Genomic DNA, 15,059 nt, shown 5'->3' on the forward strand with positions numbered 1-15,059 from the left:
AAATTGACCCCTATATTTGATATGATGGAATGATATATTTCCATCCCAAGTCGGTGATAGATAGATAGATGGATGGATGGATGGATGGATAGATAGATAGATAGATAGATAATCTTTATTTTAACGGAATTAGCTTAGTCACGGGGCATTATAAATAAAATGTCAGTGTTCTTGGTGTAAATCGTTTCTTTGCACATCTAGAAAAGCGCTATAAAGTGTAATTAAAGAAATATATATTTATTTTTCTGAGGGCCACTAGAAAATGGACGGCGGGCCGTAAATGGCCCTTGGGGCGTAGTTTGATTAGTCGTAGTGTACGCTGAACTACTACACTCGGCGGACCAATCAAATCATCGAGCGCATGAGTGACGTTTGAAATTACTTGTTGTCGTCCAATCAGCGATCACCTCATGCGACCGTACTGAAGTGTCAGGTAACTCGGCGCTGTCCTGCTTCAGCTCATTCATTCACGTTTAAATCACCACGTGAACTTGCTTTTGTTAACTTTTCAATCGTTTAAACTTTGTCAAAAGCTGTCGTACACAACAGCGAGCGACATTGTTGGATAATATGACCAAAATCCTGCAAGTTTGCAGCGCTGTCAAAACTCTGAGACACTGGCGTGTATTTGGAAACAAAATTGGAATAACGTCGGCATGCTGGAGACTTCAGACTGCGAAGCTTTTTAGCGTCAAGGTAAGGGAAGCGTGGGTGTGGTTTGTGATACATTAATTCCCAAGGGAGTTGACTAAAAGTTGCGACGAACTCCGTCTGATAATTGTCGAAGTCTATAATGCACTTCCTATTTAGAGGCATAAAAATGTCTCCAAGCGCAATACAAATAATCCGAAATAACTTCATAAAATGTGCTTCTAAAATCCGCTTCGTTTTATGAACTTAAAACTGACTTTTTACGTTAAGAAAAGTGAATTGAAGTTATCGTAAAGACATGATTTATAGTTGGGTTGGTGCTATTTCTGTCCACCTACATTTTAACGTCGTGAAGATTTGACCCTACAATGCAGTGAACACATCATTAAAGTAGCATTAAAAGTGTACTGTATGAATAAATTGTTGTTGTTTTTTTTTTTAATTTGTATTGTAATGTAGTGGAGTTTTGGCGGACAGGGCAGCATTTGGGCACACTAGAAAATGGATGGATGAATGTATTTGAGGATGTGGCGATTTGAAAAGAGAATAATGACTATTTATTAGTGGAGGGAAGTCACATGGGTCGTCAACCTTCATGTTCACGTACTCCTTTGTCTGCAACACCAACGCACACTCAATCAAAAATGTCTGCTTGAGCATTCACAGCACACATGTCCTATGGTTTTGAGCACCCATTCATCAGTTTACTTATTTAGAAAAAAAAATGTTTTCTTTCTTTCCTTTGGATGTTATCATATTCATATGAAGTAATTTTTTTTTTTACTCACCAGGCCCAGACAGCACATCTGGTCTTGGAAGATGGCACCCAAATGAAAGGGTTTTCTTTTGGTTACGATGCCTCAGTAGCTGGAGAACTGGTCTTCAATACAGGCCTCGTCGGGTGGGTGAGATCGTAATAATGTACACCTTACTCATCACTTTTCAACCCTCTCACTGTTTCATTCTGGGTTTTTAGATATCCCGAGGCCTTGACAGACCCCAGTTACAGGGGTCAGATCCTGACTTTGACATACCCAATTGTGGGGAACTACGGTGTACCTGACACCCAAGAGCTGGATAGCCTTGGCTTGAGAAAACATGTGGAGTCTGAGGGCATCCAGGTATGTCGCAGGCCGCTTAAAATTGGACGACGGGGCACACCTGCTAGAAACTAAATGCATTGCATCAGATGCTAGCTTGTAGCTATGTTTGACTGCATTATGTCTGTCAAATAAAGAGGTCAATAAATTGTGTTTTTCTTTCTTGAGGTATCTGGTCTTCTGGTTCAAAACTACAGTCATGAGTACAGCCACTGGAACTCTGTTAAGTCTCTGAGTCAATGGCTACAAGAAGAGAAGGTATGTGGTCTCATGATGCTGCATATGTTAGGCCTGGAATCTGTTGGCTCTCAATTCACAATTGTCCACTTTTATTTCACTTGTTGAAAGGTTCCCGCACTCTTTGGGATAGACACCAGAATGTTAACCAAGATCATCAGAGACAAGGTGCTGTACTTGCCCTGCTGTTTTTTTTTTTTTTTTTTTTTCACAAGCTAGCACTGTTAGCGATCATTCATTTGTGCATCCGGCAATACTGCAGCTCTTTTGGTCCATTTGTGATGTCACAATGTCAACGATTTGTGTACAGACACATTTTGGGGAATTAGGCAGCTCATAAAGAATGAATTTAGTAGGTTGTGTAATTTCACACTTTGGTTAGATGCTCTGAAGACCTGACTTTTCATTAAAAGTCATTAAAAATTCATTTTTCCATAATATGTCCCCTGTAAGTACCATTCATGATTGTCTTTTCTCCTCAGGGCACCGTTCTTGGAAAGATTGAGTTTGATGGGCAACCTGTTGAAATATCAGACCCCAACCGAAATAATTTGATAGCAGACGTCTCAACAAAAGTAAAAGCAGCTTTTTCTTAGTGCTCACAAAGCTTGTCTCATTCGTTTTCTGTTGAATGCTAATTTCTTTCTTTCTATGCCTTCTCACTCATCAGGAATCCAAAGTTTTTGGAAAAGGAAACCCTGTCAAAGTAGTAGCAGTTGATTGTGGTATTAAGCATAATATAATCCGCCTGCTGGTTAAGGTGAGAACACGTAGAAATCCAGAAACGTTTCACAGCATGAGTCAGTAAATTTGAAATGATAATATCCATTTATAAAAGTCGCTACTAATGGTCATCCAGCTGGGGTGAAAATTAGCTTCTCATTGGCGTCGCTCCATGAATTCAATGCTACTCATAATCGAGACTTTATCTTTGGTCCATCTGTGTTGTTCATTAGTATGTCTGTTCGTAGAACATATTAATTTTTTGTCCTGAATGTTTGGCAAACTTGTAGGCCTCTGTGTGTAGTTGTAGATATTTTAGAGCAGGGGTGCTCAAGTTCGGTCCTCGAGAGCCCCTATCCAGCCTGTTTTCCATGTTTCCCTCCTGCAGCACAGCTGAATCTAATGATCAGCTAAACAGCAAGTGAAGAGGGTCTTCTGCCCAGGTTTAGTCATAACTGTTTTAATTTCCTTATTTCCTCAGTAGATGCTTTTATCTGTGGATGTGTCTTTGTGAGTGTTGTCGCGATTTCTGCTAGGTGCCGTCGTGGCTGGGGGACCTCCTCTATTTCCACAACAATAGACCATTGTCTGTGGTTGAAGTCAATGTATTTGAATGATTTCTTTAAAGTCTTATCTCATGCCGGGTGCCGGCATGTCTGAAGGACCTCCTCTATTTCCACAACAATGGGCCATTGTCTGTGGTTGAAGTCAATGTGTTAGTATGATGTCTTTAAAGTAGCTGATGTCCGGTGAACTCCGGATGGACTGTTTGCTGGGGGCTTTGTGGTACCGCCCTTCGTATAGTATAGTATAAGTATAAGAATGTTGTAAGTAACTGTAATCTTGGCACTTGTGAGAGGCTGCAGCCATTGTCTGGAACTCACTTGTGTCCGGAATATTCTGTAGAAATAAAAGCTTCGAAGTAACTGATCTTTTTTTCAACACAAGCTTTGCAGAAGCCTGATAACGATCCTGATCATGAATCAGGTGTGTTAGTGGAGAGAAACATGCAAAACAGGCTGGATAGTGAAAGAGGCTAATTATTTGTCCTCTTTTGCGTGTTCCAAAAATTTGAAGACAGATTTCTTGTAAGAAAAAAACACCTTGCAAGGATGATTTATTAAACAGAGAATTCTCCGGTCACCGCAACAACACTGAACATCACGTATGAGGTGAAATTTTCAGAGTGCGAATGTGCCCCCTCCCTCGGGGAAGATGGCTTCTTATAGTAAAGTAGACCGCCTCTCTCCTCCTACTAAGAATGAGTAGAACAGATTGGTTCTCACACAATATGTTACATAATATTATTTTCGTACACAGACTGCACTTGTTTTCATTTTTAGACAAAATATACTCTCAGGGTACTTTTTCCCAAAACAAAATCTAGAGTGGCCGTGAGTGATGATGCGAACAGAGTCAGTGGTGTGTGTGTGGGTGTGTGCGCTCCCCCGAAGCAGAGTATGCTCCCACGAAGACAATGTGTGTGCGTAAACACTGAGAGGGAATTTTAGACCAAACAAGGTGTACCAGCTTAGGTTAAGGTCAAATTATACTGAGTTCAACACTATTTACCTACTTCACATCTATAAAACATTTCAACATGGTTAATATATAAAATAAAGAATTAAAAATGTTAATAATGTCTAACAATAGGGGCTCTCGGGGACCGAACTTGAGCACCCCTGTTCTAGAGTATTTATTCACTCTCCTTGAAAACAGTAACAGCTACTTTAGGTTCACATATTGCCACTAACTAAATATTTCTGTGTTAGCGGGGTGCAGAAGTCCACTTGGTACCATGGGACCAGGACTTGCTGAGTCTAAGCTATGACGGGCTGTTCATCTCCAATGGACCAGGAGATCCGTCTCTCGCTGAGGCACTCATCCACAATGTCCGCAAGGTAGGACATGGCCTGTTTTGTTTCAGTTAAAGGGGAAATCGACCTTTAAACATTTCTTGACAATAATATGTTATGTGTGACCTCATTCGTCTAAACATGACATTCTGTTTAGTGTTACATTTGTGGAATATGAGTTATGTAGTAAAATCCAGCCATTTTTATCCATCTCAAGGGGCGGCCATTTTGCCACTTGTTGTCGACTGAAGATGACATCACAGTTGCTCATGTTTCAGGCAGTGACCGATCACAGCTCACCTGTTTTCTGAAGCTGAGCTGTGATTGGTTGTTACCTGCGACCCGGGTTGCTGCGATGTCATTTTCACTTGGCAGCCAGTGACAAAATGGCCGCCTTCTGATAATAATAAAAACTGCTGGATTTTGCTGCTAAAAGTGATACTTAACTCACAGAGCCATTTTCAGCAGAAAAAAAGTTAATATTTCTTCCAGAATGAATTTGATAACTTCATTATTTTTCATGTACAATTAATATCTTTAAAAAATAAAATTTCCCACTTACTGTCAAATGAAGAGGAAGTAGGTAACGCCCAATCATGGCTCAGCTTGCTGACCAAACCCAGAAAACAGGTGAGCCATGATTGTTCGTTACCCATTTCCTCAGCACAGATGTCATCTTCAGTCCACAGCAAATGAAGAAAATAGTTTTTAAAAGGTATTTATTGTACAAGAAAGATAAATAAGTTAAGTAAATTATTAACTTTTTACTGCTGAAAGTATTCCTGTAACTCATATTCCACTAATAATATTAACCAGAATACTGTATTTTGACTAGTGGGGCTGCGTAGAATATATTATTGTCAAGATTTTTTGGAGGGTTGACTTCCCCGTTAAGTAAGTGGTATTGATTGTTATTTTGATTTTATACCAGGTATAAACATACTTTCTCTCCAACATCCCTAATGTAATTGCAAACCACATACATTTTTGAACTTTTGTTTGTATCAATTAAAATCTCAACATTTTCTAAAGGCCATACAAAGAGTTAAAAAAAAAAGTTACTTTGCACTCATCTTTCACATCAACTGTCAAACTAGAGGGAGGAAAAAAAAAAGACCTTCAAAGCGTTTTACATTTTTGAGATACCACTATATGGAATATCATAAATCATGTTTGTTTTGTGAAGGTGTTGGAGAGTGATCGTCCCCAGCCCGTGTTTGGTATCTGTATGGGCAATCAGATCACAGCTCTTGCTGCTGGTGCGAAGTCTTATAAACTACCAATGGGCAACAGGTGAGTGCAAAAAGAACAAAATATTTGTGTAGTTTCAGCATAAGGCTTTAATACTGAACATAAAGGATGTTTGTGATTTGTGTTGTACCTGCTGTACATTGATGGCCGCATCTCACAGATCTTGATTTTCAATCAGGTGGAAATAACATATAGATGCAAAGTGTATCATTTGTATGCGTTTTCCCCAGAGGTCAGAACCAGCCGGTACTGAATTTGATGACAGGCCAGGCCTTCATTACCGCACAGAACCATGGCTACGGCATAGATAGCGCGTCCCTACCCCCAGGGTGGAACCCGCTTTTCATCAATGCCAATGACGGCACAAATGAGGTTAGTTTCACTCATTGTAAATGACTTTCAGGAAAAAAAAAAAACATGCAGAATGAATTTTTCTATCCCATGAATAAACATTGCTCTCGTCTCGGCTCATGAAATATGTAGTGGAAGTGAAGAAATCTCCATGTGGGAGAGTATAATACTGTTGACTTGATTTTGTGCACTCACATCAAATTTGGATGTTTCGCAGGGCATCATGCACAACACTAAACCTGTTTTCACAGCTCAGTTCCACCCAGAGGCGAAAGCCGGCCCCACTGACACAGAGGTATTTAAAGACTTGCCATGCTGCAATACCGTGCTGAATAAAGTTTAATGCCAAGTAACCACACATATTATGCTTTTCTAATAATGTATTTTTTTTTTTTGTCTTTTTTTGGGGGGTTACAGTTCCTTTTTGACACCTTCATGGCCCTGATCAAAAAAGGAAAAGATGCCAACATAGTGTCAGTCATGCCGAAGAAACCGTGCATCCCCCCCAGAGTGCAAGTATGACTGTCAAAACTTGTAACATAAGGTTAATGTCTTAAATCGGGGATGGGCAGAGGAGCCACAATTGTTTATCAATGTGCCTTGCTACACATACTGTGATTCCCCCCCCACCCCCCTCTCTCTCTCTCCAGTGCAAGGGCTCCCTTGCATAAAAATTACCATTCAAGGACGGCACAAAACTGCTCAACAGCAAACGAATATTAAGTGCTAGAACTCATTTTGTGCATTAAAAAAAAAAAAAACTAACTCACTCATTATGTAGCATTATTGAGGTGCTACGTTTGTTCTGCATGCCTTTTTAAATCCACCCCAATTTTTTTTTAGGCCTACTCACGCCATACAATAGGGCAGTTTAAAGTGGAAGTGCAACTAAGCCATGTCTGCCATCTAGTGGTGACCGGGCCGGCAAAAATAACAAATAACAAATATCCGCATAAAGGATAATCAACGGCTATTGAAATGCATTGGCAAAAAATATATACTGTAGTACACTGTATATATATTTTTCTTTTACATCCTCACAAATTCTACAAAAAACGCTGATAAACCCTATATACAAAAAATAAATAATAATAATGGAAAAAAAAATTTAAATTAAATTTTTAAAAATTTAATAAATAGTGAAAAAAATGGGGCAGAGCCGCAAGTCTTTTGGGGTCCAGTGTAGAAGAAACCTGTTTCTAATTCCACTCCAGGGGCCACTCAGAGTGAATGGCCCGCTGAAGAGGAATAAAAAATATTTGTCCTCTTTGCGTGTTCCAAAACTTGAAGACAGATTTAATGTAAGAAAAAAACACCTTTGCAAAAATGATTTTAATCTAACAGAGATCTCTGGACATCGTGACAGGTTCCAAACATCACATAACAGGTGGAATTTCAGAGTGCCAAATGTGACTCTTCCGCGTTGTAAAATGGCTTCTTATAGTTAAAACCGACCGCCTCTCTTTCATTTGTAGACAAAACATACTCTCTGGGTACTTTTCCATGAGCGATGGCAAAAACAGAGTCAGGGGTGCGTGTTCGAAGCAGATTCTGTCCTCAAGGACCAAATGTGTTTTCCCACAGAGAAGGAACTTCTAGACCAAATAATATGTCCCAGCTTAAGGTCAAATTATACTGAGTTCAACACTACTTGCTTTACACGTCTATAAAACCTTTCAACATGGTTAATATAAAGAATTAAGATGTTAATAATGTATAACAATGGTTAATATATGAAAATAAAGAATTTAAATGTTAATAATATCTAAAACCGCTTAGTTGCCCATTCCCGTCTTAAATGCTCATATTTTGTTGAACTTGTGTCAACTTTATTTTCTATATGATTGGAGGTTTCAAAGGTGCTGGTACTGGGTTCTGGAGGCCTCTCTATTGGTCAGGCTGGAGAGTTTGACTACTCTGGATCTCAGGCTGTCAAGGCAATGAAGGTGACAAAAAAACGTTTAGACAATTATTATCTTACTAAATGTAGTTTATAATATATGAGACCAAAACATGGATGGAAAAGTCCTGTTTCGATTACTGTACTAGTTTCGTCATACTTCATGTCATCTCGCTTCAATAAATGATGCTAAAATGTTGTTGTAGGAGGAGAATCTGAAGACGGTGCTCATGAACCCTAACATAGCCTCAGTCCAGACCAACGAAGTCGGCACCAAGCAGGCCGACTCCGTCTACTTTCTGCCCGTCACGCCACAATTTGTTACTGATGTGATTAAGGCTGAGCGCCCTGATGGCATTCTGCTTTCCATGGGTGGACAGACTGCCCTCAACTGTGGTGAGACAAAGACTTTTTTGCTTGTATTCGGTAGACGTAGATCATGACTGTGGAATTAACCCTGGAGAACCCAAGAACCCTTTTCTTCTTTGGAAAGTTATGAATTATGCATTAAATGACTGCTATAAGTTCACTGAACACCAAAATATATGTTTTTTTCAATGTTTTTTTTTCAATTTATTCCCTAATTTAAGATTAGGGCGAAATTTGACCCTTTGGGATTTAGGGGTATCATTTCAAAAAATCAGAATAACAAAAACTGTCAGTAAACTATTTAGAATTTAAGAAAATAATCCATCAAATACACAGCTACATTGAACAATATAATTTTGTTGTTTTATTTGTTGCATTTTAGCCATCTTGTCACCACCACTCTGGCTCATGTAAGTGCAATATTCATCCACTAGATGGCCCCATGCAGGGGTCAGAAGTGGCACTCTGGACTTTTGAAGTTTAAAAAAAAAAAGAAAAAAAAAGGTCTTTGTTATTTGAGTAGCAGAATTTATAGGGGCCAAATTTGACCCCGTGGGTTCTCCAGGGTTAAATTAAAATATTCCAGATATCAAACTTCATTTGATATCCTCTTTGTATGTTGGTTTGTGTTGTCTGCAGGAGTAGAATTGTTTCAGATGGGTGTCCTGGACCGGTATGGAGTGAAAGTCCTGGGAACACCAGTCGAGTCCATCATGGCCACAGAGGACAGGCAGATATTTGCGGAAAAACTCAGGGAGATCAATGAAAAGATTGCACCCAGTGTGGCTGTGGAGTCTGTAAGAATACGAGTGTGATAACAGGTTCTGTAGTAGCTTTATAGCATAGTGATTTGACACTGTGGGAAAATGATAAATAATACAATGTGCTTTTGTAACTTTCAGGTGTGTGATGCCTTAAAAGCTGCAGAACAGATAGGCTACCCAGTGATGCTGCGATCAGCTTATGCTCTGGGAGGTCTGGGCTCAGGTCTTTGTGCCAACAAGGAAAAACTGGAGGAAATTGCCAACAAGGTAAAAATTTTCAACGCTTGCCATGATTTAGACAAACATTCAAAATGCCCGAGTCACTTTCACATTCATTTCTTCTATTCAACGTGAGGAATAGTTTGTATGTTATTAAAGTAAGGCATTAGAAATGTTAATTTAAATTGTGAAGTTTTCCATGTTAGCGGGTCTATATTGTTCAAGTGTTATATTTTGTTTTTCATGCTATTTTCAAGGCTTTGGCGATGAGCACTCAAATCCTAGTGGAGAAGTCGTTGCTTGGTTGGAAGGAAGTGGAATATGAGGTGGTGAGGGACGTGGCAGATAATTGTGTCACCGTTTGCAACATGGAAAACTTTGACCCATTGGGCATTCACACAGGTATTAAAACACCTTGACATCACGTTTGCTTTGTTCATTATTTCAACACGATGCGATTTTTTTTTTTTTTCAATTCTCAAATATTTAGATCCAAATCACACAATCTAAGTGCGCCAAGATGTTTTGGGAACCTTTATCCTAATTTAGCCGCACTATTAATATGTCATCTTCTTTCAGGTGACTCAATTGTGGTGGCACCGAGCCAGACGTTGTCCAATGAGGAGTATCACATGCTCCGTGAAACGGCCATCAAGGTGGTTCGCCATCTTGGCATCGTAGGCGAATGTAACATCCAGTACGCTCTCCACCCGGCGTCCCTGGAGTATTGCATCATTGAGGTTAACGCTCGGCTCTCAAGAAGCTCTGCTCTTGCATCCAAAGCCACTGGGTAAGAGACCATGTATATGTATTACTGACCCGTCGCATTCGGTGAATTTGGGTACACCGATGAGATGAAATACAGACGCTGTATTACCAAAAAGGGATGAAATGATTTTATTATTATAGTTATAATTATTATAACAATTATATTGCAATATTAAAGTTGCCACGATATCGTCATGTCACAATATTAAAGCAGCACATCTCTTAAAGGGGAAGTCAACCCCCCCCCAAAAATTTTTTTTCTTGACAACGATATGTTCTATGCAACCCCAATAGTCTAAATACGGTATTCTGGTTAATATGAATTAAGCAGAAAAATACAGCATTTTTTTTTAAATGTATTTATTATATTTTCCTATGGATAGAAGCTACACTTTGAAAAAATAAAATCAATGTAAGGTGGAGCTCACTAGAAATTTGACAAATAATGGCAGAGTTTCCCTGACAAAACAGTCTGACGAGTCTCAGTTTTTATTAATATCAGAAGGCGGCCATTTTGCCACTTGCTGTTGACTGAAAATGACATCACAGTTGCTCAGGTCTCAGGTAACAACCAATGACGGCTGAGCATCAGAAAATAGGTGAGCTGTGATTGGTCATTTCCTGAGCCCTGAGCAACTGTGAGGTCATAAGTCTAAAGCAAGTGACAAAATGGCCGCTCCCAGAGATGGATAACAATGGCTGGATTTTTCTGCATAACACACATTACACAAATGTAATATTAATCAGAATATCATGTTTTGACTAGTGAGGGTCACATATAATATATTATTGTCAAGAAATGTTTTAAGGCTGACTTCCCCTTTTAAAAAGGTGAGGTTGTATTCCGTTTGTGCAATTCGAGCACCATCTGTTGGTTACTTTATTAGTGCGGCATAAATTTATTTAGAAATGTTTTGGCCACTGCAGCGATTATCCCTCCCATAAATCCGTCATACCAGCAAATATTTTTCAACATCTCCATCAAAAAACATAAATTTTTGCCCGCTTCAGCCTAACACAGCACTGCGAACTATATAGACCATAGTAAGCTACGTCCCGTAGTTTCTTCATTATTTTCCATCTTAACCCTGACAACATCCAGTATGATTACCTCAAATAATTCACTTGATAACTAATAGAGTTTGAAATATGGCCCACAAGTCCCAACCTGATTGGCAAGTATTTTTTATAAAAAAAAAATCTGGCGAGCTCAGTATTGTTCATTCGGTAATGAAATTGCTCTCTCTTTTTTATTATTATTATTATTTTTTTAATATATTATATATATATATATTTTTTTGTATTTGCGAGTGTGTGTGTATTCATTAGTTCACCTAAAACCTATTAAAAAAATCCCATACCGTTCACCTAAACCGAACACTTCCAGCCAGAGTCGTGAGGTCGTCAGGAGACCCGAGGAAGGACCAAAGGCAAGTATTTGTGACATATTCTCACTCTCTGAGGTGTCAAAGATCTTCCAAACTGCTGTCCAATAACAGCCAGACAGTACCAGGATTTACAGTATTTGCAAACAAGGCTGTGGCCCCCTTTTTGAAGTCTGTCCACTTTTCTAATGTGCACCAGCGTGTGAATGTTTGTCTTGGCACAATATCAATTGTAGCACACTCCTTTTAAGTATTTAACTCCTCTGGCCATAAACAAAGTGTATTACTAACCTCTTATCGATTACTTTGGTCTCCTTGCATGATGTGTCACAGATACCCCTTGGCATTTGTGGCTGCTAAGTTAGCTCTTGGGATCCCCTTGCCGGAGATCAAGAATTCTGTATCTGAAAAGACCACGGCCTGCTTTGAGCCCAGTATGGACTACATCGTCACCAAGATCCCTCGCTGGGACCTGGACCGCTTTCAGGGGATGTCGAGTGAAATAGGCAGCGCGATGAAGAGTGTTGGAGAGGTGACGGCTATCAGTCACTCGTTCGCTTACTTCTATATGGGATTATGACACATCACAAACTTTGCTGTGATTTATAAATACTGTATTTATATATATATATATATATATATCAATCTAATGGCTTTAGGTGATGGCAGTGGGACGGACTTTTGAAGAGAGCATGCAGAAGGCCCTGAGGATGTGCCATCCATCAGTGGATGGATTTGTGCCCCGATTGCCTCTGAAAAAAGCCTGGACCGACACCCACAACTTGCAACAGGAGCTCGCCGTGCCTTCCAGCACCAGAATTTTCTCCATTGCCAAGGTGCGCTTGTCTTTCATATTTCTCCAGGAAGACATTCTGCAGTTTACACATTAAGTAAAGTTGTTAAAGGCTAGTGTCTAGCGGGCAAAAATGAATGTTTTTTTGATGGAGATGTTGACAAATATTTGCTGGTATGACGGATTTATGGGAGGGATAATCACTGCAGTGGCCAAAACATTCCTAATTAAACTTATACCGCACTAATAAAGTAACCACCAGATGGTGCTAGAATTGCACAAATGGAATACAACCTCACCTTTTTAAAGGGGAAGTCATGCCTCTGGGCTACTGGCAATGCATACTTTGTTTAAAATAGGATTAGCATGTTAGCGCATTTGACATTGTGTCAATAGTTAAAGTTGGATAAGACAGAGGAGTGCAATATAATAACATGACTTCATCCGCCTGTCGTTATCTCGTCACTTTAAGATACATGTCTTTTTTTTTTCTTTCTGGAGAGCTCAGTACTGTATTGTTCATTTGGTAATTTTACCGATTTGACATGACATCATCATTGCGCTCTCTTTTTTTTTTTAATTAAAAAATATATATATATTTTTTTGTATGTGCGTGCGTGCGTGTGAATGTGTACTAATGTTCACCCAAAAACCTTTTAAAAATCCCACACCGTTCACCTAAACCGAATACTTCCGAATCCATCTGGAGTCGTGAGGTTGTCAGGAGACCAGAAAAAAAAAAAAAGATACATGTGTCTTCAGAGAGCAACCAAATTATTATTCTTTATCCTCCAATCCGCCATCCATTATTTGGCATATTACTTGAACAAGCAAATAATTAAAAAATTCTATTGAAGGAAATGTGTTGGATTTCTGCCCTTGCAACAAGGAGAATGAATGATGAACTTGATTATGATGAATTATAAATGTTCTGCCGCATCTGTTTCATGTTTCTCCCCTTAAGGCCCTCCACAGCGGCATGACTGTAGATCAGATCCACCAGTTGACAGCCATTGACATGTGGTTCCTGCACAAACTCCAAAGGGTAGCTCAGATGGAGCAGCACCTTGCAAACTACAAAAGGTAATATAACATTGCTATACAGTGAAGTGCTTTATGGTCTGAAGACTTGGAAAATTTACAAATATTTAGTATTCACACTATTTTGGTTGAATCATTTCACCATATATTTAGATTTGAAGTAGACTGATGATATATATTTCGACAAAATTGTAATTCATTTTATGTGAATCTACATAAAAAAAAAGGCCATTAATTCCATGCAATGTTAAGGAAAAATGCTATATTAGAATATAGGTCTTTTCTGTCATCGTTTTTTGGGGGTCATTTTATGTATCAAAATGACTAGTTCAGGTATCAGTCAAATAAAGTTGATTAAACATCCCTATTATATACTATAGATTGATCTCTTTCTATCTCATTTTGTAACCCTGGAGAACCCAAGAACCCTTTTCTTCTTTGGAAAATTATGAATTCTACATTAAATGACTGCTATAAATTCACTGAACACCAAAATATATGTTTTTTTCAATTTTGACCCTTTATTCCCTAATTTAGGATTAGGGCGAAATTTGACCCTTTTGGGATTTAGGGGTATCATTTCGAAAAATCTGAATAACAAAAACTGTCAGTAAACTATTACGAATTTAAGAAAATAATCAATCAAATACACAGCTACATTGAACAATATACGTTTTTTGTTTTATTTGTTGCATTTTAGAACTGGATTTTGAATGTACAAACACTTTGGCCAATGGAAACAAGAACACAGGGACAAAATCACTGCTAGAAAATAAAAAAGGTCTTTGTTATTTGAGTAGCAGAATTTATAGGGGCTTAATTTGACCCCGTGGGTTCTCCGGGGTTAAAGTATCCAGTCCATTTTTTTTATTCCAGCTTCAACGTGGACAATTTTCATAAGAGTGATTGTGAATTTGATTTGACTTCAACGCAGGTTTCCTTCCCACCCTAACTGTTTAATAATGGATGGCTGCTTGTCATATGGGCATCTTTGCATGTGTCAGCCTCTTGTAGTCTCTACAGTATAGCCTCTAGGTTGTAGAGGTGATTGAGTTGGATGCATTAAAGTAGCCTGCTAGCATGGGGACGCCCCACAGAGTCAAGTTCAGGTTGGCCCTCTGGCCCCCTTGGTCCACAGGATCATTATATATGTGCATCACTTACAGTAGGTGCTTCTTAGATTAGGATCGCTTGGACATATAGAAGAGAAACGTTCTTTGCAACATCAATTTTTGCTGCATTTTTTTCCTTTGTTTCGCTAGCCTCAGACCAGCTAAAAACTACCAGGAATGCATTTTGAATTAATTAATTAAACACTGTTAATAATGTCTGTACTGCTTTTTCTTGTTTACTGAAACATCGCTTTTGCTTATTAATCTGTGTTGGTGCCAGTTTAAAAATGTTTAAATGACATTTCTTATAGTCTCATAGTGTCAAAGGACCTGTTTCTGAGGGCCAAGCAGGAGGGCTTTTCTGACCGACAGCTTGGTCTCATTTTGGGGATGACTGAAGCAACAACAAGACAGATGAGGCTCAGTCATGGTATCAGACCTTGGGTCAAACAGGTGGGTGGCACTCGTTTCTTGGCTGGAGGTTCTAGTATTGGTTACTTGATGAGATAAAGTATGCTGCCAAGTTTCATCATGAAAAG

The 15,059-nt window shown here is 39.0% G+C and overlaps 1 protein-coding gene across 2 annotated transcripts in view; it reads left to right on the forward strand.

The window, feature by feature from the left end:
- The first annotated feature begins 438 nt into the window (after positions 1–438).
- Positions 439–15,059, forward strand: part of cps1 (carbamoyl-phosphate synthase 1, mitochondrial) — a 36,014-nt gene continuing 21,393 nt past the window's right edge. For both annotated transcript variants that reach the window (XM_077580750.1, XM_077580749.1), the window contains exons 1-22: positions 439–696; positions 1,443–1,552; positions 1,628–1,772; positions 1,920–2,009; positions 2,100–2,156; positions 2,471–2,563; positions 2,659–2,748; positions 4,484–4,612; positions 5,754–5,860; positions 6,049–6,190; positions 6,387–6,464; positions 6,587–6,685; positions 8,020–8,115; positions 8,276–8,465; positions 9,078–9,235; positions 9,341–9,469; positions 9,679–9,823; positions 10,001–10,211; positions 11,908–12,106; positions 12,234–12,410; positions 13,332–13,450; positions 14,832–14,973. In XM_077580750.1, coding sequence (XP_077436876.1) covers positions 571–696; positions 1,443–1,552; positions 1,628–1,772; positions 1,920–2,009; positions 2,100–2,156; positions 2,471–2,563; positions 2,659–2,748; positions 4,484–4,612; positions 5,754–5,860; positions 6,049–6,190; positions 6,387–6,464; positions 6,587–6,685; positions 8,020–8,115; positions 8,276–8,465; positions 9,078–9,235; positions 9,341–9,469; positions 9,679–9,823; positions 10,001–10,211; positions 11,908–12,106; positions 12,234–12,410; positions 13,332–13,450; positions 14,832–14,973 — 2,832 coding nt within the window. In that variant the 5' untranslated portion in view covers positions 439–570. The remainder of the gene's footprint in view (positions 697–1,442; positions 1,553–1,627; positions 1,773–1,919; positions 2,010–2,099; positions 2,157–2,470; positions 2,564–2,658; positions 2,749–4,483; positions 4,613–5,753; positions 5,861–6,048; positions 6,191–6,386; positions 6,465–6,586; positions 6,686–8,019; positions 8,116–8,275; positions 8,466–9,077; positions 9,236–9,340; positions 9,470–9,678; positions 9,824–10,000; positions 10,212–11,907; positions 12,107–12,233; positions 12,411–13,331; positions 13,451–14,831; positions 14,974–15,059) is intronic.

Source organism: Vanacampus margaritifer, chromosome 11 (assembly GCF_051991255.1).
Source record: "Vanacampus margaritifer isolate UIUO_Vmar chromosome 11, RoL_Vmar_1.0, whole genome shotgun sequence".
NCBI lineage: Eukaryota > Metazoa > Chordata > Actinopteri > Syngnathiformes > Syngnathidae > Vanacampus > Vanacampus margaritifer.